The sequence below is a fragment of the Megalopta genalis genome, chromosome 1 (assembly GCF_051020955.1).
Source record: "Megalopta genalis isolate 19385.01 chromosome 1, iyMegGena1_principal, whole genome shotgun sequence".
Taxonomy (NCBI): Eukaryota; Metazoa; Arthropoda; class Insecta; order Hymenoptera; family Halictidae; genus Megalopta; species Megalopta genalis.
The window spans coordinates 5,615,198-5,637,830 of NC_135013.1; the positions used below are offsets into that span (position 1 = coordinate 5,615,198).

The window sequence follows — 22,633 nt, forward strand, 5'->3', positions numbered from 1 at the left end:
AGAGAACGCAAGAGAGAGAGCGCGCGAGAGAGAGAGAGAGAGAGAGAGAGCGCGCGCACGAGAGAGAAAGAGAGTTCCTTCTCTCTCGTCGTCGTAGCACCGGTCTCTCAAATGTTTCTCTCTTTCGTCTCCGGCGAGCCTCGTCGACTCGTGACTCACCTGCGTCGAAGCATGCTGCTGACTGTGCTGGACCTGTTGCTGTTGCTGCTGGTGCTGTTGATGCTGTTGCTGGTGCTGTTGATGCTGTTGATGCTGCTGTTGCTGTTGTTGTTGCTGCTGCTGTTGTTGTTGTTGTTGTTGCTGTTGCTGCTGTTGTTGTTGCTGCTGCGAGCTGACGACGGTGTTGCAGAGCTCCGCGAACGTTTGTATCGTCGATTCGTTGGACGCCTGCTGGAAAACCGGCGACGTGGACGAGACGACCACGGCGCCGCCGGTCGTCGGAATACTAAGCGAAACGGTGACGATGCCCGCGGACGCGGCCGCCGTCTCTAGAACGTCCGACCGGGACTCGAGCTGAGGCGAGGGCGCGCCCTCGGAGCTCTGCGAGTCGTCCTCGAAGGTGATGTAGTGGTCCGGGTGCTGGGGCTTCGTCACCTGGCCCTCGCAAGTGGCCTTGAAGGGAATGTGGCCCTCTGCGAACGAGAACAGTCAGCGTTAGGAACCGTCCGCGAGACAACGGACCAGCTCTCCGCTAGACAATAGCCGGCTGATCCCGGGGGGAATAGCTTGAAACGGTCGACTAACCTTTGACCGCCCTTTCTATCGGCTCCTCTGTGTGGAGAATATTCTTCTGGATCAGCTCGAGCGGTCCTGGCCGGTGACTGAGCTGGTCGTTCAGCTGGTCGGCCAGACGGGCCTTCTTCAGCATCCGCTGCCTCTCGGCGAGGCTCGGGTCCACGTGACCCACATCCTCCAGGATGTGCTGCCTGACCAGCTCGTCCCGGCCCGGTCTCTGCTGGATCTTCGCCTTCAGGAGATCCCCGGTCTTCGCCCGCTCCAGCTGCTTGCGCTGCTCGTGGAACGCCGGCGGGGTCTTCAGAGCTGGAAAAAGAACGCGAACGTTCATTCTCGATTTAAGTCCGTGATTCCGCGCGGTAACGCGACGCGAACCGAACCAACTCCGTTCCGTTTCCTTCGAGAAATCCGTCGTGACGCTTAGGGTAGCAGAGGGTGGCTAAATTGATCATTCGTTGGCGTCCATATTGAAGCATCGCGGGTCGTGCAAAATGAATCTTTGGATATCAGAGCAAACACTTTTTAGGTTTAAATCTCGATTGGCAGGCCTTGGGGGTCCATTTCGACCCGGAGTTACAGAGATTCCATCGGAATCCTAATTTTCCGGCGGCCGTTTGCAATTATCGACTATTAATATCGAATCGAATGAAAATAAAAGTCGAATAACTTTGGCCTCGATAAAACGGGTCGTTTGAAAACGTGCAAACGAATATTAACCCTTAGCGCTCCGTTGGCTCCGCTATGGAGACATTCGTCATTTGTTCCGTAAATCCGAAGACTCTGCTGCGGAGCCCAGTGTTTTTAGCATGATTACACCGAGGATGCTATGTTTTTGTCGACGTTGGCAATTGTTATTCGTAGTGAAAACGTGCTTAGCGTTTGTACCATTACGATTAAAACATCTTTTGCCCATTTTTGTACTTGGCAACGTAAAATGAATAAAATCAAACGCTTTCATAAGGACGCGTAATCTTTTCCGCTCGAAATATGACTTCCTTTATCTCGGGCGCTTTGCTCGAGAAATGTGCCGGAGTTGCTGTTAGTGATATTTTTCAGAAAAAAGCTGTTCAACTTTATTTTAGAACGTCCGAAGAATATTTACTAATTTTTAATTTAATTTAATTATTAATCGAGCCGATTCCAGCGAAGATTAACGATAAAAAAATTCCGGCGAACTCGCGCAAAAGATATTTTTGTTTCAATAATTCCGTATCCAAGCAGAATTCAACGGACGATTCGCGATGCTAATTTTATAATAAATCGCGTCGAAGAACACGAGGGATATATTTATTTAAGAATCGCGAAGAATATCGTTAATAGTAAATTTATCCATTTCGATGAGGATGCATTTGCTGCTTCGAAATTTCGGTCACGATTCACGATGTCGATGCACCGACCTCGCACAATGTTAAGCAGATACCATTACGATTAAAACATGTTTCGCCCATTTTTATACTTGGCAACGTAAAATGAATAAAATCAAACGCTTTCGCAAGGACGCGTAATCTTTTCCGCTCGAAATAAGACTTCCTTTATCTCGGGCGCTTTGCTCCAAAAATGTACCGGAGCTGCTGGTAAGTCGAACAGTAATGTCTCTCTAATTGACGCTTAGATTGTCCACAAAAATGGACAATTTAGGAAGAGGAGATACGATTGTTTATGGTCATCGATTGTCAATAATTATAGAAACGAGCCGCGAGGCTGAAATAATCGTATCTCCTCTCCCCAGATTGTCCATTTTTCAGCACAATTCGAGCGTCAGTAAGGGAGACATTACTGTACTCGAGAAACGCGTGGAGCGCTAAGGGTTAATCGTAAAGATTTGAACGAACTCGGAGACATGCTGCCGTAACTACTAAAAAAAATGTCCTTCGTCCAAAGGTCGAAGTGCGCTCTCATCGTTCAAAAGCCGGATCGTAGCATCGATCGCTTTCGGATTGTAAATCGAGCGGCAGGAACGCGTCCGCCGCCTCGAAACGTGATTCGCCAGCTCCCTTTGACAGAACTATTTCGACCGGGAGCATCAATAGCATGCTCGGGGACAGGATTCAAAGTAAAGATCGCGATCTAATAAAAGAAACGGCTACTCGGCAACGGTAAAAAAACCGGCAGCGAAGCTTTCAGGGTGTCCTCCGGCGCATATTGCACGCATCAATTTCCGGGACGATGGCCGTCAAAGGTTCCGCCCCCTCCCTCCCTCTCTCCCTCACTCTGCAGGGACGCGCAGAACCGCGCGTCCGCCATTTTGGTGTCACCGCGGTGCCGCGGCGCTTCTCCCGCATTCCACGGCACCATTAACTCTCCGAATAAATGATCCCCGAAGCGATTTCTCTACGCCGGCCGACTATTTCCGGACGAGACGGCGGCGGGCGTCGTTACGCGGAATAAAAGGCTTGTGCACCACCTACGGCGCGGCGGCGACGCGGCAACGGAAATGTGTTAGCGGATCGCTTCTACACCCCCGCCGACATGCCTAATAAACTCCATCCCGCATTAATTTCGGCCGCGATCCCGACGACACGCGCTGCGCGATATTTTCGCGGCAACGCTTTATGGGGAAGTTAAAGCACTCGGGGCAACGCCGGCCTTCTTCCCGCCGTGGTTTACGAACCCGGCGAGAGGACCGGAGGCTTGCGGAACTGGCCACCGCGTGGAGGTGCAGAGCTTGCGTTCGCGTTGAGGTATGCGGGGCTGATTTGTTGGCAGCGGATTTTATGCGTTTACGGCGAAACCGAGCATACCGGCGAATTCTCCATAATTTTCCTTCAGCTTGTAAACAAAGCCGGACAATTTCGGAAGAGGAGATTATTCGAGGCTCGCGCCTCCCGTTTCTCGAATTCTTGACGATCGGCAACGATAGAAATGAGCCGCGGGGATCGAACGATCGTATCTATTCTTTCTGTGTTGTGCATTTTTGTTCGCAAGCTGAAGGAAAGTTGGGGAGAATTTACTGTGCGATAAACATAAAATAGTGAATTACGAAATTGAATGGCGAGGTTAACGTTACATAAAGTGAATTTATTGATTCGATTATGTTATTTAGAATTTATGAAAATTACTCGAGGCAAGAATAAATGTCTACGCAGTTGTTGTTTCTTGCGATCGATGCATACAATTTTTATCTCGCATAAAGATCCGCAGTCTGGTGATCGGTAGACTGCAGATTTTATGCGTTTAAGGAGCAGATAGGTGCAGTTTGAAGCAGTGAAAAGATAGAAGGAAGCTGAAAATGTTGACGTATTCATTTGATCTTGTCGAAGATCGAAGATTTGATTATTAAAGAAAGAGAAATTATTGTGCTCAAATCCTGTGTCTTGCGATCGACGCAGACTATTTTTAATTTGCATAAATGTCCGCTGTCTAGCGATTAATTGACTGCTTTAAGTAGCCTAAAATGGGTTGGACGTATTTAGAAATATATATATTGATTGAAAACGTATGTTTAGTATAATATAATATAATATAATATAATATAATATAATATAATATAATATAATATAATATAATATAATATAATATAATATAATATAATATAATATAATATAATATAATATAATATAATATAATATAATATAATATAATATAATATAATATAATATAATATAATATAATATAATATAATATAATATAATATAATAACATATATAAATGAACTAAACATACGTTTTCAATGAGTAAAATGCAATAAATGGATAAACTAATTGCATAAGCGACGAACGCTTGCAAACTAAACATACGTTATCAATTAATAAAGTGCAATAAATGGATAAACTAATTGCATAAGCGACGAACGCTTAGAATTTAATACATAATTCCGACAAAACGATGCGGTATAACTAAATACTGAACACAAAAATTTACCCAAATCGAACGACAAATTACAATTTACACCAAATCATCAGTTATCCTAATATTTTCAGCCGGGGAGGGGGGATGGTGTACGCAAGTGTCTCACGTCCAACCACGAAACAAAGGTCATTCCGTGCTCAGATTCTAGGACCACCCTGTATCGCTGTGAGCTTTCACCGAGTCGCGGCTGTACCGTTCACCTAAACGCACCTGAAAGTACCATCCACCGTCGCGGAGCTACAAGATCGAATGTAGCGGGACACGGGGTACCACAATGCTCGTTAACGTCGGAGAGAAACCGCGGGGGGAGCTCGCAGCCGAGGGGGAAGAGAGAGAAAGAGAGAGAGAGAGAGAAAGAGAGAGGAGACAGCCGGTGAACGTTCGGCGTCGCGTAGGAAATTCTAAAATTAACCTCGCGATTCGATTCAATTAGGCTTCCTTTCCAACATCCCCGAGCGGCTCTCGCGGCTTTTGTCTCACCCACGCGAGAGCCGGTCGGTCGTCTGTCTGGTCGCGAACGCGCAACAGGCCGGCGAGCCGAGTCCCGTCGAGCGGTGCGGAGCGGTGCGGAGCGGAGCCGGTGCGTGTTCCGCGCGGAGCAAAGCGAGCCAGCTGTGACCCAATTGTCTAGTTTCTATCGAAACGCTTATAAATCACCGGCCGGCGATGGACGAGCGCCGCGGCTCGTACACCGAGTCCCGGTATTCCAGCGACGGCCGATCATAAAAATAAATGATGCCTATATCCAGCGCGTGGACGCGGTTTTCGAGCGATAAATCCGCCGCCGCGGATCCCGTCCGTCGCCGCGCGACGCTTTCAGGCGGATCCGAGTTCTCCCGGATTCGCGCAGTTATGCTCGCTCGGCCGCGTCGCGATTTTCATGCAAATTCAAGAGCACGCGACGCTCTTCGGTGAAAGCCGCCACGGCACGCTGCTTTGCCGCGGTTTCCCCGTTTTTTCGGATGGGAAAGCGCTCCGCCGACTGTCCCAGGGAAACGGCGCGGCACTGCCGCGTGCTCGTGCTCTGCCTTAACCTTTTAGGTACGGCTGAATTCTGCGCGAGGCTATTTCTCTGGACGGCAGAGTCCGATGTATACTGTACAGAGTCTGATACTGTATATACAGGGTGTCCCAAAAATGTCTCGCAATCCGAAAGTGGCGGGTTCCTCGGGCCATTTGAAGCAACTTTTTCCTTTACTAAAATTTTCTCCGAGGCACCGTTAACGAGTTATTAACGAAAAACAGTGACCAATGAGAGGCGAGCTCGGCTGGCGCGAGGCGACCGAGCCAATGAGCGGAAGTGGGCTTGACCGCCTCGCGTCAGCCGTACTCGATTCTTATTGGTCACTGCTTTTTCGTTAATAACTCGTTAACGGTGCCTCGGAGAAAATTTTTGTAAAGGAAGAAGTTGCTTCAAATGATCCGAGGAACCCGCCATTTTTCTGGATTGCGAGACATTTTTCGGACACTCTGTAGACTGTTGTAAATCGATGTGAAGGCAAAGGAAGTGTGAAACAATGCATATGAAGATGATTATTTGATTCAAACGATGAGCGAGTGAGCTACTAGAGCAAGCCACTATACTGGCGCGTCGTCCAGAGAGATGACATCCTCGAAAGCCACTATAGTGGCGTGTCGTTCTAAAAAATGATATCCGCGGAAGTCACTATAGTGGCGCGTCGGACCTGAAAGGCTAAGAGCGCGCGTAGAATTTTAAACCGTTTTAGTGCCAAGCAGCGCGATTGCGCTGTTGAGATTTTACGTCGAGAAAACCCAGCACATTTCGAACATTGTGGACAACCGACGGTGCGTTACCGATTGTCGAAGCGCGCTCAGATTTACCGGAACAAGTACATCGTACAGCTCCTTTTAATGTAAATAGTAAATTTTACAATAGGTGGAATAATACTGTAATAATGCGATAATACATTACAAAATAAAAAATTTTTAATTCATTATTATCGCGCCGCTTGGTATTTCTCGACATAAAATAAAACAAGCGCTATCGCGCTGCTTGGGTCTCTTCGTACTCGTTTAGAGAAAGCGCGGTTGCGCTTTTTAGGATTATTTGAAAGTGCTTTTTGAATACTCCCTGGGACTGAAACGGTTAAATGACGGATAAGCTGGCTCGGCTCTCGTTGATTGGGACGATCTCGAGGACTCGAAGTTACTCGTTTCGATGGATTCGTTCGTTGTCGGACGGCAGATCTTCGTGTAAAACGAAGACTGTCGTCGGCTATTACCAGGCGCGAGGCTTGAATTCAAATGCAATTGCGCAAGGATTCGCGGTCTATGCTTTACAGTCGCAGAGGATTCATCGCGTTGTGCATCATTCTACGATGTAGCTTTTTTTAGCAACGATTTCTTTTGCTCTGCGATATTTCTGAGGTATTTGTAATTGCAGTAAATTCTCCCTAATTCTTTTTCAGCTTGTAAACACAAATGGACGGACATTCGAGATTTGCGGTTCGTTTTTATAATTGTTGACAATCGACAATCATGAAAACGAGTAACGCTCGAATAACCGCGTCTTCTCTTTTCAGATTGTCCATTTTTGTTTACAAGGGGAGAATTTACTGTAGTTCGCTTTGAGAATATTTAAAAATATTATATATATATATATATATATATATATATATATATATATTATATAATATAATATAATATAATATAATATAATATAATATAATATAATATAATATAATATAATATAATATAATATAATATAATATAATATAATATAATATAATATAATATAATATAATATAATATAATATAATATAATATAATATAATATAATATAATATAATATAATATTTAAAAATATTATATATATTAGATATATTAATTAATAAATAATAATTTATATTTACTATTATATATATTATATAATAATTATTTAGGAAAGTGACCGTGCAAGATCCTCGCGGAAGAAACGCAAGCGCGTTATCCTTAACTGGATCGAGCGACTACAGAGCACACACACACAGTCTTTAAGGCTAGTTAAAGGTTAAAATAGCTGCTGAAACATTAAGCATCGAGCGTCGATCGTGCGCAAGTCCGATGCAGCCCAGTGCTGCCCGGAAGGCAATCGGGACCGTCGAACTTCGTTACGACGCGCGACGGGTGCAAGCGTTCCTCTTCGAGGCGAATTACCCAATCAAAGTGAAACTACGGGCCGCACGGCCGGCGAACGGCGAACGGCGGCGGCGCGCACGCAATCAACAAAAAACAATCGGGTTTTACGGCGTCGCATTCCGATTGTCCGGATCGATTCTAGACGAAAGGGGATGGGGCGGAAGGCGTCGCGGACCGCGAGACCACCCTAAATCATCCGCAATCGGTGGAAGACACCGGACAGTTGCGTGCGGCACCTAACCGCGGGGACCGGCAATTTCAAGTTTACGGTTTTGCGGCGTGGCGCACAGTGGACCGGATCGAAAATTTTTAGTGACTTTTTGACAAAAACCTAATTTTCTCATATGGATGTCCAGTCAATTTTTATCGCTTGTTAAATGTCCATTACCCTCGAAAGTGGGAATATTAATAAAAATGATCATAAATTGTAATAGATACGACAATTTAAAGTTGAACATTTCGAGCAATACATTTGACGCCAAAAAATATGCTTCTTTTCCTCGCAATGTCCCGACGAACCTAATTAATTTTGTCCTTTGCTCTCTTTTTTAGCATTAGGAGGCAATATTTCTCGTTAGGAAACAGTAGCTTAAATTAAGATTATCGTATCCTACATATGAAAAATATACTGTTCAATAAAATACAAAAAGTGTAAAAATTCTTTACATTCGACAAGGAATATCTTTTGACACCCAAGGACTCACGGTTTCGGACAAACGGTATATTTTCAGGATACTTTCCTCTACATAATTCTGTAAAAGTTAGAAACCAAGACGAATCAGATTGTAAATTATTACGTTTTAAATATATCAACGTTACGTTACTTCGAGGTTAAAGATACCGAAGATAATCTCTCTGTGTTCCAGTCGGTATTACACCCACACTGATTACGAGGACCTACTAGTAATTCCAGGTACGTTAGCATTGTAATGTTACAAATAGTTTGTAACATTATATTTGAACAATTTTTTTTTCACAAAAAATGTCAATGAAAATCAATTAAAAATTATTGTTTAACAAATGCAAACAAAATTTAATTATCTATAGCTGAAAATAACTACTTTTTAAATATTTTTCGTGAAAATTTCATTGCAATATCTTTGATGGTTCAAAAGTTATAAGAGAATGTCACTAAATTTCTCGATCCAGCCCACTGTGTAATGTCTCCCTAACTGACGCTCAGATTGTGCAGGAAAATTGACAAAAAACAGACAATTTGGGAAGAGGAGATACGATTATTCGAGTCTTGCGCCTCGTTTTTATAGTTGTTGAGAATCGGTAATTATGAAAACAAGGCGCAAGACTCAAGACTCTTCCCAAATTGTCCATTTTTCTCCACAATCTGAGCGTCAGTTAGGGAGACATTACTGTAACTGTCCCGGCTCGTTGGAATACGATCGAGTCCTCGCGCCGATTGACAGCCCCACGGGAAAACGCTCGACTATCCGGGCTGCTTAATTGTTCCCCGCGATCGCGGCAGTTGCATGTCGCCGCATTTAGTACGGCTTCGCTCAAAACCCGAACACCGTTCCCTTGTCCGGCCGCTTCCTCGCCGCGTTCGTTTCGCGGACGCGTGGGCGTCCCATTCCGCAACATGACCGCTCGGAAAATTTTGCTCGGATTGCGTAAGCCTGTTTCCGCTCGCGCGCCGACCCGCAAAGAACGATCCGTTTGTCCGACGCTCGGTTTCGCATTGTTCGCGCACCGCCGCCGAACGATGCACTTCTTTTAGCGAACGCGCATTCGCGAAGTGAATTTCTCTGCTTCCCGACGGCTTTTCGTCGCCGCGAATGTTACGGTCGCCTGTGGACTGCGTTATTATGTTTCATAATAAACAGGATATCAACCGTATTCTATGGGAATGCACGCTACACAATGGGGAACTTCATAAAAAGCTTATAAAAGCGAAAAGGAAGCCATGTACCGTAGCCAATATACAGAATATTTCACAATTATATTAACACCCGCAGAGGGATGATTTCTGAGGTCATTTGAAGCAACTTTTTCATCAGCGAAAATGTTCTACGAGGCTTCGTTTACGAGTTATTCACGAAAAGGCAGTGACCAATGAGAGGCGAGCTCGCCTAGCGGTAGGCGGCCGAGCCAATCAGCGTAACTGGGCTTACGATCGCTCGTTGACTCGGCCGTCTCGCGCCAGTTGAGCTCGCCTCTCATTGGTCACCGTTTTTCGTTGATAACTCGTAAACGAAAGCTCGGATTGCATTTTTGTAAAGGAAAAAGTTGCTTCAAATGAGCTCAGGAATCACTCCTTTCCTAGTGTTAACGTAATTAATGAAACACCCTGCACACATTCTTCTTACAGAAATTAAATATGAACCTCTTGCGCTGGAAATTAATCAACAAATGCCTCCGGCGAATCCTTCTAAAACAATTCTTTACGAGATTAGCACTGTGTAAAAAATCTCTGTTATCAATTCCGTTCGATACGACAAACTTCGACACGATGCAAAATGCACAATGCGACGAGACGTTTTATCACGTTCCAGCTACTTTCATTGTTCATTTATTTTCTTGTTCCCGAGCAAAGGGGACGCGTGCAGCACGTTGCGTTTCAGCGTAAGATGTTAAAGCACTTAAAACACACGGACGCGCGCAGCTGAACGATTCAATTAATCTGAAAGTGGAGGCACGGCTTATGATTGCCGCAGGATTATCGACTCCGTGGATAATCGACTCGAACGAAGTCGCGAGAGACCACCCTTTCGCCCAGAAAGTCCAGGGGACCAAGTGAAATAAACGCGTTTGTTAAAATTTGGCGCAGCCCGGCTCGGCGAAATGAATCGCCGGCCGTAAACAGATTTACGGCGCGATTCGCGGCCCGCTTCCCCGAAAAAACCATTACACGGGGCCCGTCCCCGCGCGCGATATCTTCGGCCGCTCCGGGAACCCGTAAACGAATGAATCCCACGGAACGAAAGTGCATAGGCGCGATGAATCGCGGGAACGGCTCGCCGAAAACCGAGGAAATCGAGCGGCCTATTTCTGGCGGGCCCCGATGGATGGGGCGCTCGAGCGCGCGCGCGCGTGCGTTAATGACCGCGCGTGCCATCGCCGGTGACTCGCGAAAGAAATGAATGATGCGCATATTTAATGCGCGCCCTATTTTTGACGGTGGCCGCGGCGAGCCGCGGATCTTTGGCGCCCTGCGCGTCCCCCGTTCCGGCGAACTTTGATCTCGGCTTATAGCGCGGATCGTAGCGCGACTCCGCAATTAACGTTTTGCGATCGCTGAAGATGTTCCGGTTGATTTGTTGGACGCCCGGTTCAGAGGAAAGTGATTAACCCCCTTCGGCCTGTTTTACCGCGATTGTAAAGGAGGCTCCGCCGTTGCGGAGGGACGCCGCGCCGTCGCGTTCGCTAATGTTTTCGGAAGTTGTGGCGCTCGTTTCGGCCGGGAGAGCGAGCGAGATTTGTCGAGGATGGTGATTTCATCCGTTCGATATCGCGGATGCCGACGATGCGAACGGCATGCAGATTTAGAAATCCGGTCGCGGTCGGAAATCGCGGCGATCGCCGCGGCCAAGATGGCACGCCATTATCGCGCAATTAGCCGGCGCGTACGCGAGACGGGTCAATTTAAGATACTTTAGGAAGTCGCTCGATGTCCCGGTTGCTTCCTTTTGCGCGGCCGCTCGAGCCATCGCGGGCAATCGCCTGGTAATTAAGTTGTAAGTGGATTAATCGAGTCTGCCGTAGAAAAAAGAAAACGCGGCCGGCCGGCCGGCGACGAACTCGTTCGATCTAACGCCGTAGACCGACCCCCTACTGTTGATCGATTGCGCAAACTGTGATCGATGGGTTCTGGGGCCTCTGGACCACCGATCGACTTACTTTTAACCAGCTGGGCTCGACGAGCATACTCGTCGCCGGCAGAATTTTGGGGCGTTGCGAGCACACTCGTCGCGCGTGAAATGTAGCGAGCGTTGGCTATTTAAAATGTAATTTCCGTAAAAAGAAACACGTATTCTCAAATTTCAAGAGGTTTAGAATATTTTGAGTTACGCGAAGGTGTTATTGTTATTATTGTTAACATTGTTATTACTCGCATTTTGTGTTTGAAAATTATTGAACTTGCGAAGGTATAGTTTCCATGATTGAATCAATTTTTTAATACAAGTATTCATTGTGATCAAAATTGTAGAAAGTCAGAATAAAATCTGTTTTGTTGTTAAAGAGCAACACGCATTTGCTGTATTTTACGCACGACGAGTATACTCGTCGAACATAGCTAAGCGAGCATTGGCTATTTAACACTAGATTTACGGAACCCGTCAAAATGGCGGTCGCTAATTTCTTAATTTGCGATCACTCATATCGTCAAGATACATTTATGAGTTATTTATTCAACTTATACGTTACTCACTGCAAATGTTACAATATAACACTCGTTAAAAATCAGAGCAAATGTCTTATTGTTACTATTATAAACTAATACGAAACAGTTGTGTAAATCTAGCGTTAAATTGTAATTTCGGTAAAAACAAAAACGTGTTCTCAAATTTCAAGAAGTTTAGAATATTTTGAGTTACGCGAAGGTGTTATTGTTATTATTGTTAACAGTGTTATTACTCGCATTTTGTGTTTGAAAATTATTGAACTTGCGAAGGTATAGTTTCCATGATTGAATCAATTTTTTAATACAAGTATTCATTGTGATCAAAATTGTAGAAAGTGGGAATAAAATCGGTCTTATTTTTACAGAGCAACACGCATTCGCTGCTTTTTACGCACGACGAGTATACTCGTCGAACATAGCTAAGCGAGCATTGGCTATTTAACACTAGATTTACGAAACCCGTCAAAATGGCGGTCGCTAATTTCTTAATTTACGATTTACGATTATTTATATCGTCAAAATACGATTGTCAAGATTATTTATTCAATGTATATGTTACTCACGGCAAATATTACAATATAACACTTGTTAAAAATCAGAGCAAATATCTTATTGTTACTATTATAAACTAATACGAAACAGCTGCGTAAATCTGGCGTTAAATTGTAATTTCGGCGAAAACAAAAACGTGTTCTCAAATCTCAAGAGTTTTAGAATATATTAAAGCCGATCCTACGCGAAGGTGTTGGCATTGTTATAAAAATAAGATTAGAAAATCCGACTGGTTAAATAGAAAATATATACGCGATTTGAATCTCTTTAGCCTTTGCATCAAGAATGAACGATAAGCTGCCTTCTCGGAGCAACGCTTCGAGAAAGATAGAGAGAGAGAGACAACATCGTGCCGAGTGGGCGTGGCTTGTTTGCCCTTGGCGCGGTTAGGACAGTGCTCCGTGGGGCAATTAGGCCCACGCGCGCGCCTCGTTCTGAAACTTTTTGATCGCACCTTGGCCATTCGTTTCCAGCGACGAAACGGTAACCGCGCGGCTTAACTGGCCAGTAATTCTCCGGTTTTTATTGGGATTTACTGCGAGGGCTCGCCTCTAAGCACCGGCCGAGCATTTTACGCGCGCGGGCCTAATTGAATTTACGTTCGGCGACGTTTAACGAGGGCTGCGTCGCGCTTCTGTTTCGAATCTCGTGATCTTTACGAGCGACGCGCTTCGTCACTTCCATCCGATCTTGGAACGCGTCTGAATGATCGCTGTTCTCTTTCTCTCTCGCTCGCTCTCTTTTTCTGGCTCTCCGCGCCGCGTTTTTCCCCGGGAAAAATGCTCGGCGTTCGAGAGTGATAGCGATCGGAGAGCAGTACGGCTTTCGTTTCCGCGATCGGGAACGATAGCGGGCCGGAGAGCGACGCCGAGAGCTTTCGTGGGAGTCGCGCAAACTCCTAACATAAATTCCCCGGTAATTTAGCCGTAAATTATGCTGTTTCGCCGTGGCGTACTCGGAGGGCCGGGGCGCGTTCGCCGCGGTCCAGCTTGATTGGACGATCAAAGCCACTTCCCCGCTGCGAGCAAAGTGAGAAACCACCGTTTCGTCCGTTGATTTGACAGTATCCGCGGCCTAATTGAGCGGTAACGGCCCGATAAAGCCGTAGCGGACCGCGGCAGTAAAAGTTTTTCAGCGGAACGGAGCCGCGGAGGACGACGGGCGGAGGCCCGTTTTCGGCTAAACGACACGGCGATCTTCGAGATGGAGGGTCACTTACGTGGCATGATGCCTTGCGCAACCAGCTGGTTGATTGGTCGCCTCAGCATAAGCTTCACCTTCAGCGCTGCAACAGAGAAACAAGGTTTCCTTCAAAATCCGTTCACTTTCTCACCAATAATAGCTTACTGAAAACAACCGGCCGCGCGCGCGCGCGCGAACCGGCGACGCGAGCCGCGCGATTCCTTAGGAAAGATTCCTCGAGCTACTTTCGACAACCTCGCACGATCGCTTCGACGAACGCGGAACGTCTTTTCAGTTGGTGCGATCGTTTTTTTTTTTACCGATGCGGTGTCATTTTTGGGCGACGTTGCAACCAGTTAGAACGGAAGTTAATTATTCGCACTCGAGACTGTTTCTAACTTGAAAATTGAGACATTCGTTTGGTATGATTGTTTTTATTTAATTAATTTATTTTATTATTGTATGTATATATGAAATTGAACGTGGATGCTTATAGAAGACCTTTCATTTTTTGACGATTTATCGAATACGGACTTTAACCCTCGGATGGCGGGCGCCGCGGGTCCATTTGGACCCAGAGTTACGAACACTCCACCCAAATTCTAATTTTGTGTCTATTAATATTAATAAATAATATAAAAATTATATTAATATTAAGAATATTAAAATTAATAAATTAATAAATATTGAAATTAATAAAAGGATTGAGCTTGATCCCAGAGGTTTTAATAATATACATATGAAAATGAGAATCGTAAAGATGCGAATGGATCTAACCGTGGCTCCCAAGAAATGCTAAAAAATGTCCGCAGTCCAAATGCAATTTTAACAGTATGAAAAATCTGTTAAAAATAGTGTAGCAATTTCTAGCGTCGCCTCAGAGTCGCCACTGGGGTACAAAGGGTCAATCACCAGGATCTGCAACGTCAGATAAAGCATCGCAGACTCTGACATCCCTCTGCTTCGTTCCAGGTAAACGTCCTTTTAATATTTTCAATTTGTTGAGTTGTACAATTTGTTGCGAAGCTTTTAACACTAAAACTACCAAACGAGTCGAATCGATTCAGATTTCTGATTTTTTTCTTTTACGACCTCAGATACCGTGGAAATGTTTTCGCCAGAAATTTTTATGCGAACTTCTTCGTTCGAGCATACATAACAATAATATTAATAATAAATAAATATTAATAATACTTATTATATAATATACTTATATATAGTAACTATTGTATAATATAATTATACTATAATATACTTATATATAATACTTATTATATTTACTATATAATATTATATAATATTATATACTATTTATTATATTATAATATAATATAACAAATATCATTATAATAAAAATTGTAGGATTATTATAAACCTACTTAAATATATATATATATATATATATATTAATATTTATTATATAATATTATATACTATTTATTTATATTATATTATAATATAATACAATAAATACCATTATAATAAAAATTGTAGGAAGTTCAAATAAATCCAATCTTGTCCTTGTTATAAAACAATATAAATTAGTCGCGTTTAGGGCACTAGTGTTAACAAAGTCGCGACAAAGTCGACGGATCGAAGTCAGACAAGAAAATTTCCGTCATTATTACACCCCGCTTCGAGGAAGCGCTTCTTCGTAGAATTCGCTCCGGATTCGAGAGCCAGCCGCGAGATCTCACTCGCGACGGGGCGCGGCGGTGTTCTATAAAAATGGCCACCGGAGACGATCAAAGTCTATCCGGTGGTTCTCGACGGCCCCGACTTTCGCTGGCAGCCCGATATTTTCTTTCCGCGTGCGGAATAAGCTGTTCCATATGGCGCGAGCCGGCGGGGCCGAGCAATATGGAGACCAGAAAAAAGAGCCGGTGAAGCGCGAACGTGGGAGGGGCACGAAAAAGAAGAAGGCACGCCGAATATCCCTTCTTTCCCTCGTTAATTGGACCACCGAACGAGCGCGCGCGAGCTCGCGCGACCGCCGCACCGTGGGCCAGACGCGCGCGACGAACGCGGTCAGAAACATTTTATGCCCCCAAAATCATCTGCGCCTAACTTGTTCCTTTATTTCATGCGGTTCAAATGCGTATTTCGTTTGTTTTTTAGTCTCTCCTGGTGCTACGCCACTTGTGCAATTATGCTATTTTTAGGGGTGCTGTTGTTTCATTTTATTTTCTTGAAGGAAAATTATAATATTCGCTTAATATTATAATATTAAATTTAATATTATAATATTGTGATATTAAACTTAATATTATAATATTATAAAAAAAGGATAGAGAGAATATTATAATTCTCCTTAATATTATAATATTATAATATTAAGTTTAATATTACAATATTATAATATTAAGTTTAATATTACAATATTATAATATTAAGGAGAATTATAATATTCTCCCTATCCTTTTTTTATTTTCTTTCTATTCTCAAACATTTGTAATTCGCTAACTAAACTATATGTCTACAAATATAAAATTTAAGATGAAATTAAAAATACAAATATAAAATTTCTAGACTTTGAAAATACAAATATAAAATTTCTAGACTTTGAAAATACAAATATAAAATTTCTAGACTTTGAAAATACAAATATAAAATTTCTAGACTTTGAAAATACAAATATAAAATTTCTAGACTTTGGAAATGCAAATATAAAATTTCTAGACTTTGAAAATACAAATATAAAATTTCTAGACTTTGGAAATGCAAATATAAAATTTCTAGACTTTGAAAATACGAATATAAAATTTCTAGACTTTGAAAATACAAATATAAAATTTCTAGACTTTGAAAATACAGATATAAAATTTCTAGACTTTGAAAATACATATATAAAATTCCTAGACTTTGAAAATACAAGTATAAAATTTCTAGACTTTGAAAATACATATGTAAAATTTCTAGACTTTGAAAATGCAAATATAAAATTTCTAGACTTCGAAAATACAAATATAAAATTCCTAGACTTTGAAAATACAAATATAAAATTTCTAGACTTTGAAAATACAAATATAAAATTTCTAGACTTTGAAAATACAAATATAAAATTTCTAGACTATGGAAATACAAATATAAAATTTGTAGACTTTGAAAATACAAATATAAAATTTCTAGACTTTGAAAATACAGATATAAAATTTCTAGACTTTGAAAATACAAATATAAAATTTCTAGACTTTGAAAATACAAATATAAAATTTCTAGACTTTGAAAATACAAATATAAAATTTCTAGACTTTGAAAATACAAATATAAAATTTCTAGACTTTGGAAATGCAAATATAAAATTTCTAGACTTTGAAAATACGAATATAAAATTTCTAGACTTTGAAAATACAAATATAAAATTTCTAGACTTTGAAAATACAGATATAAAATTTCTAGACTTTGAAAATACATATATAAAATTCCTAGACTTTGAAAATACAAGTATAAAATTTCTAGACTTTGAAAATACATATATAAAATTTCTAGACTTTGAAAATGCAAATATAAAATTTCTAGACTTCGAAAATACAAATATAAAATTCCTAGACTTTGAAAATACAAATATAAAATTTCTAGACTTTGAAAATACAAATATAAAATTTCTAGACTTTGAAAATACAAATATAAAATTTCTAGACTATGGAAATACAAATATAAAATTTGTAGACTTTGAAAATACAAATATAAAATTTCTAGACTTTGAAAATACAGATATAAAATTTCTAGACTTTGAAAATACAAATATAAAATTTCTAGACTTTGAAAATACAAATATAAAATTTCTAGACTTTGAAAATACAAATATAAAATTTCTAGACTTTGAAAATACAAATATAAAATTTCTAGACTTTGGAAATGCAAATATAAAATTTCTAGACTTTGAAAATACAAATATAAAATTTCTAGACTTTGGAAATGCAAATATAAAATTTCTAGACTTTGAAAATACGAATATAAAATTTCTAGACTTTGAAAATACAAATATAAAATTTCTAGACTTTGAAAATACAGATATAAAATTTCTAGACTTTGAAAATACATATATAAAATTCCTAGACTTTGAAAATACAAGTATAAAATTTCTAGACTTTGAAAATACATATATAAAATTTCTAGACTTTGAAAATGCAAATATAAAATTTCTAGACTTCGAAAATACAAATATAAAATTCCTAGACTTTGAAAATACAAATATAAAATTTCTAGACTTTGAAAATACAAATATAAAATTTCTAGACTTTGAAAATACAAATATAAAATTTCTAGACTATGGAAATACAAATATAAAATTTGTAGACTTTGAAAATACAAATATAAAATTTCTAGACTTTGAAAATACAGATATAAAATTTCTAGACTTTGAAAATACAAATATAAAATTTCTAGACTTTGGAAATGCAAATATAAAAAATTTCTAGACTTTGAAAATACGAATATAAAATTTCTAGACTTTGAAAATACAAATATAAAATTTCTAGACTTTGAAAATACAGATATAAAATTTCTAGACTTTGAAAATGCAAATATAAAATTTGTAGATTTTAAAAATACAAATAAAAAATTTCTAGACTTCAAAACATTCTTTTTTAATTTGCGCGCAGAAGTCAGTTCTTTTTCAACAGAAAGCTAAAATTTCACTCTTTAAAATACGACGAAAATTAACAGCGCATATCACTGCATTTATAATTAAAGAATAAGATAAAAATTTCACATATCCAATCAGGTACAACTAAGAAAGTACCGAAGACATAAAAGCGTGATCCGACACGATTCAAGTACACACTAGATCGAACTAATTTCCATCATTTGTCATTTAATAGCGATAAAAAACAAAGCCCTAATAATCGACGATTTTAATTACTCTTCGAGATTGGCTGCTTCAAAGTAGTCCTGTTCCCCGTGACCCTCTTCGAAACAGACAAATGGCAAAAAAAATACATACTAAATTATAGCCTATACGGCCAATTAACTCTCGGTAAAAATTTCCCCCGCTGCAAGCGTACTCTTACAAAATGACGTTTTACCGCGTTCGGCGTTCGATCGGGCCCCACAGCGGCCCGCCGTCGTTTCCCTCGTGCTCGCGCGCGACGGTGCCAATTTTCAGCCGGATAATTAAAGAACGTCGGCCTACTCGGCGTGGCTGCATAAATTACCGGACGGTTTCATTTTATTAGCTTCCCCGAGGGACACGTGAATCTCGGCGGGGCGCGGCGCGGCGCGGCGCGAGGGGCGCGGCCAGGTGTAACGGGATTTGCGTACCGTATTGTCGGAGAGGAAGCGCCCTCCTGCTACACCCCCACCATCCCTGCTACCTGTATTTCACTCGCGGCGGACAGGTATCCGAGAAGTTTACTCGGGACCGGGATCCCCCGCTGCGTGGGGGAGGGGGAGGGGGGAGCCACGGGCGCCGCTGAAAGTCCTCTCTGCGGAACAGGATTTTAAGGCCCAGCTATCCGGAATCGGTTTAACTGTCCGCGGACGCAGATAGTGTTGCGGCCACGGAACAAGCCGGTGACAATCGGAGTAATTAGCGGCGCATTATTTATTCCGGCAGAAAGCGCTGCTTTCTCCTTGTACCTCTCACGGTTCCCGGTGACGCAAGCGGCGGGGCCACGCCGGCCATTTTCTCCGGCCACGTTTAGGCTAAAAACCTTTGTCCTGGCCCCGTTGCTGTCTCCGGAAAGCTCGCGATTTTCGTTGCGGAGCGAATCGCGGCGCGAAGAGAGGAGAGATCGTTGAGCAATAAATTATAATATTATATATATAAGTTATAATAAATTTATATTATAGTTTTTATTATATTATTATATATTAATTATATATTACAGTTTCTATAATATATTAGTTATATATTATTGTTTCTATTATATATTAATTATATGTTATAGTTTCTATTATATATTAATTATATATTATAGTTTCTATTATATATTAGTTATATATTATTGTTTCTATTATATATTAATTATATGTTATAGTTTCTATTATATATTAATTATATATTATAGTTTCTATTATATATTAGTTATATATTATAGTTTTTATTATATATTAATTATATATTATAGTTTCTATTATATATTAATTATATATTATAGTTTCTATTATATATTAACTATATATTATAGTTTTTATTATATACTCATTATATATTATAGTTTTTATTATATATTAATTATATATTATAGTTTCTATTATATATTAATTATATATTATAATTTCTATTATATATTAACTATATATTATAGTTTCTATTATATATTAATTATATATTATAGTTTCTAATATATATTAACTATATATTATAGTTTCTATTATATATTAATTACATATTATAGTTTCTGTTATATATTAATTATATATCATAGTTTTTATTATGTATTAATTACATATTGTATTATATTTTATATTATAATAAGTTACAAGTATTCTTTTGTTTTCTAGTGTTAGTTTCTTGGAGAGGAACAAGTGGGACCATGAACTTAACCTCGAAGAGTCATCATGGTTCAGACTGTAGACTATGTCAATCAGCACAGCCAGAGGAATTTTTGATAAAGTAATTTTTAATAATAACTGAGCTGCGCATTTTACGCATTTATGACAAAAACGCGCAGTTGACATACAAAATTGTTCAGACATAAGATCAATTTCATAACGTTATTACAACATTTCCAATTTCAATATTTCAATATTTACATTCCCGGAAGAAACAATTTATTTTTACTTGATTTCTGCTTTCTACAATCGCCTCGGGAAATTTTTATTTTGCCTGAAGATCCGCAGACTCTTTTATACAGACTGTTGTTATAATCATATTGCGGATCTTTTTGCAAAATAAAAATTTTGTTTGCATCGATCGCGAGACGAATGAGCCAAGCATAATTGTCTTTCTTTTTTTAATAATAATCTCACTGTTTTCGGTTTCACCCGCCCATATTTTCCCACAAATGCATCAAATCCGCAGTCCGGTTATAATAAACTATTTAAATAGTTAAAATAAACTATAATTCGCAGCCATCCAAATCACAGCGCGTTTAATTTTCTTAACAATAATTATTTACGCTTCCGAAACCAAAAGTGAACCAAACGGAAGCTTTGGAAATTTTGATCATCAAACGACAACACGTTCCGAGACAGGCATCAAAATCGTCCAGAGCCGCGAGAGCCGCAATTTCCGCGAGGATCGAAACCGCGATCAAATCGCGCGGTTCGCCGCGCGTGAAATTTCGTTGCGGCCGCGAGCGGTCGGATTCCTAATTAAGGGTGGAAACAGTGGATCGTGATGCTCGGCTCGTTGGGGTGGATGCCGAGGGATCGGCCGCAGCCGCAGATCAAAGGTCGACGAGGAGCACAGAGAGGCCGAGGAGCAGCGGCCGTCCGGCGGATCTCGCTGGCCCGGCTACAAATTAACACACAAAGGGCCTCCGGTTATAAATACGCGGAGGACGCGCGGGCCAGATTGCATAAATTGGCCGGCGTAAGAGGAACAAAACCCGCGGGCCGCATGGCCGCACGGCCGCGCAATCTGAATTCAAAGCAGCCGTGTGCTCCCGGAGAAAAATGTCCACCCCTTTCGGTTTATTGGCCGCTGCCGGCCGCCGCCGGACACCGTCGGCCATCGTCGGCTACCGTCGGCCACCGTCGGCCATCGGGGCCCGTTGCCGGGGACCCCTCGCGGCCAGTTTTTTCTTTGGCCGATCGAGAGCGAATGTGACTTCGATGTACTTGCTGGGATAATCGACCGTTTACGGTCCTCTCTCTCTCTCTCACTCTCTCTCTCTCTCTTTCTGATTCTCTTTCTCTCTCTTTGACTTTCTCTCTCTCTCTGATTCTATCTCTCTCTCTGACTCTCTCTCTCTTTCTTTCTCTGACTCTCTCTCTCTCTCTGACTCTCTCTCTCTTTCTTTCTCTGACTCTCTCTCTCTTTCTTTCTCTGACTCTCTCTTCCTCTGACTCTCTCTCTGACTCTCTCTCTCTCTCTCTCTCTCTCTGACACTCTCTTTCCCTGACTCTCTCTCTCTCTCTCTCTCTCTCTCTCTCTCTGACACTCTCTCTCTGACTCTCTCTCTCTCTCTCTCTCTCTCTCTGACACTCTCTCTCTGACTCTCTCTCTCTCTCTCTCTCTCTGACTCTCTCTCTCTCTTTGACTCTTTCTCTCTCTTTCTCTCTCTTTCTCTGACTCTCTCTCCCTCTCTCTGACTCTCTCTCTCTCTCTCTCTCTCTCTCTCTCTCTCTCTCTCTCTCTCTCTCTCGAATAAAGTCGAAGTTTCGATACTCCTTCTGCGGATCGTTCTCGAGTTTTCGCAAAAAAATGAACAGCTATTCGGTTCGATCTCTGCGAAAGAATCGAAAAATTCGGCAAGGATGCGTCGGATTGATTGGTCAAGTATTAAAATAGGGGAACGCGTGGTTATTGTATCCGTGTTTTAACTCGTTCAGAAAGTATAACGATAAGAGTTTGTTCAATTTACGCGGAGACACGTAAAAAAAATTAATGTTTATTGTTTGCTGAGATAAAAGAACATGGGTTGAGAATACAATGTTGAATTACAATGTTAAATTTACCAATAAGTATCATTATGTTCAAACGTCAGAGTATATACAGACTGTAGTGATTTCATATTTTTTGTAATTATTTGGATTTGCAGGATAAACTTTTTATTGAGGTTAAAATTGCTTAAATGAAAAAAAGAAAGAGAAAGGGTAAAAATAATTATTGATAATTCCAGCTATTGATGATTTGATAGGATTTAGTGGATGTAAGGATTGGTGAGTGGGCTGTAAGAATAGAAATGGACATGATTGCAGAACGAACTA

At 41.0% G+C, this 22,633-nt stretch overlaps 1 protein-coding gene across 4 annotated transcripts in view; it reads right to left on the bottom strand.

Moving 5' to 3' along the window:
- The window catches only part of LOC117223653 (uncharacterized), a 697,320-nt gene that overhangs the window by 14,564 nt on the left and 660,123 nt on the right, over positions 1-22,633 (bottom strand). For all 4 annotated transcript variants that reach the window (XM_076519266.1, XM_076519267.1, XM_076519268.1 and 1 more), the window contains 3 exons: positions 13,851-13,916; positions 745-1,041; positions 160-632 (listed from right to left, as the gene is read on the bottom strand). In XM_076519266.1, coding sequence (XP_076375381.1) covers positions 160-632; positions 745-1,041; positions 13,851-13,916 — 836 coding nt within the window. The remainder of the gene's footprint in view (positions 1-159; positions 633-744; positions 1,042-13,850; positions 13,917-22,633) is intronic.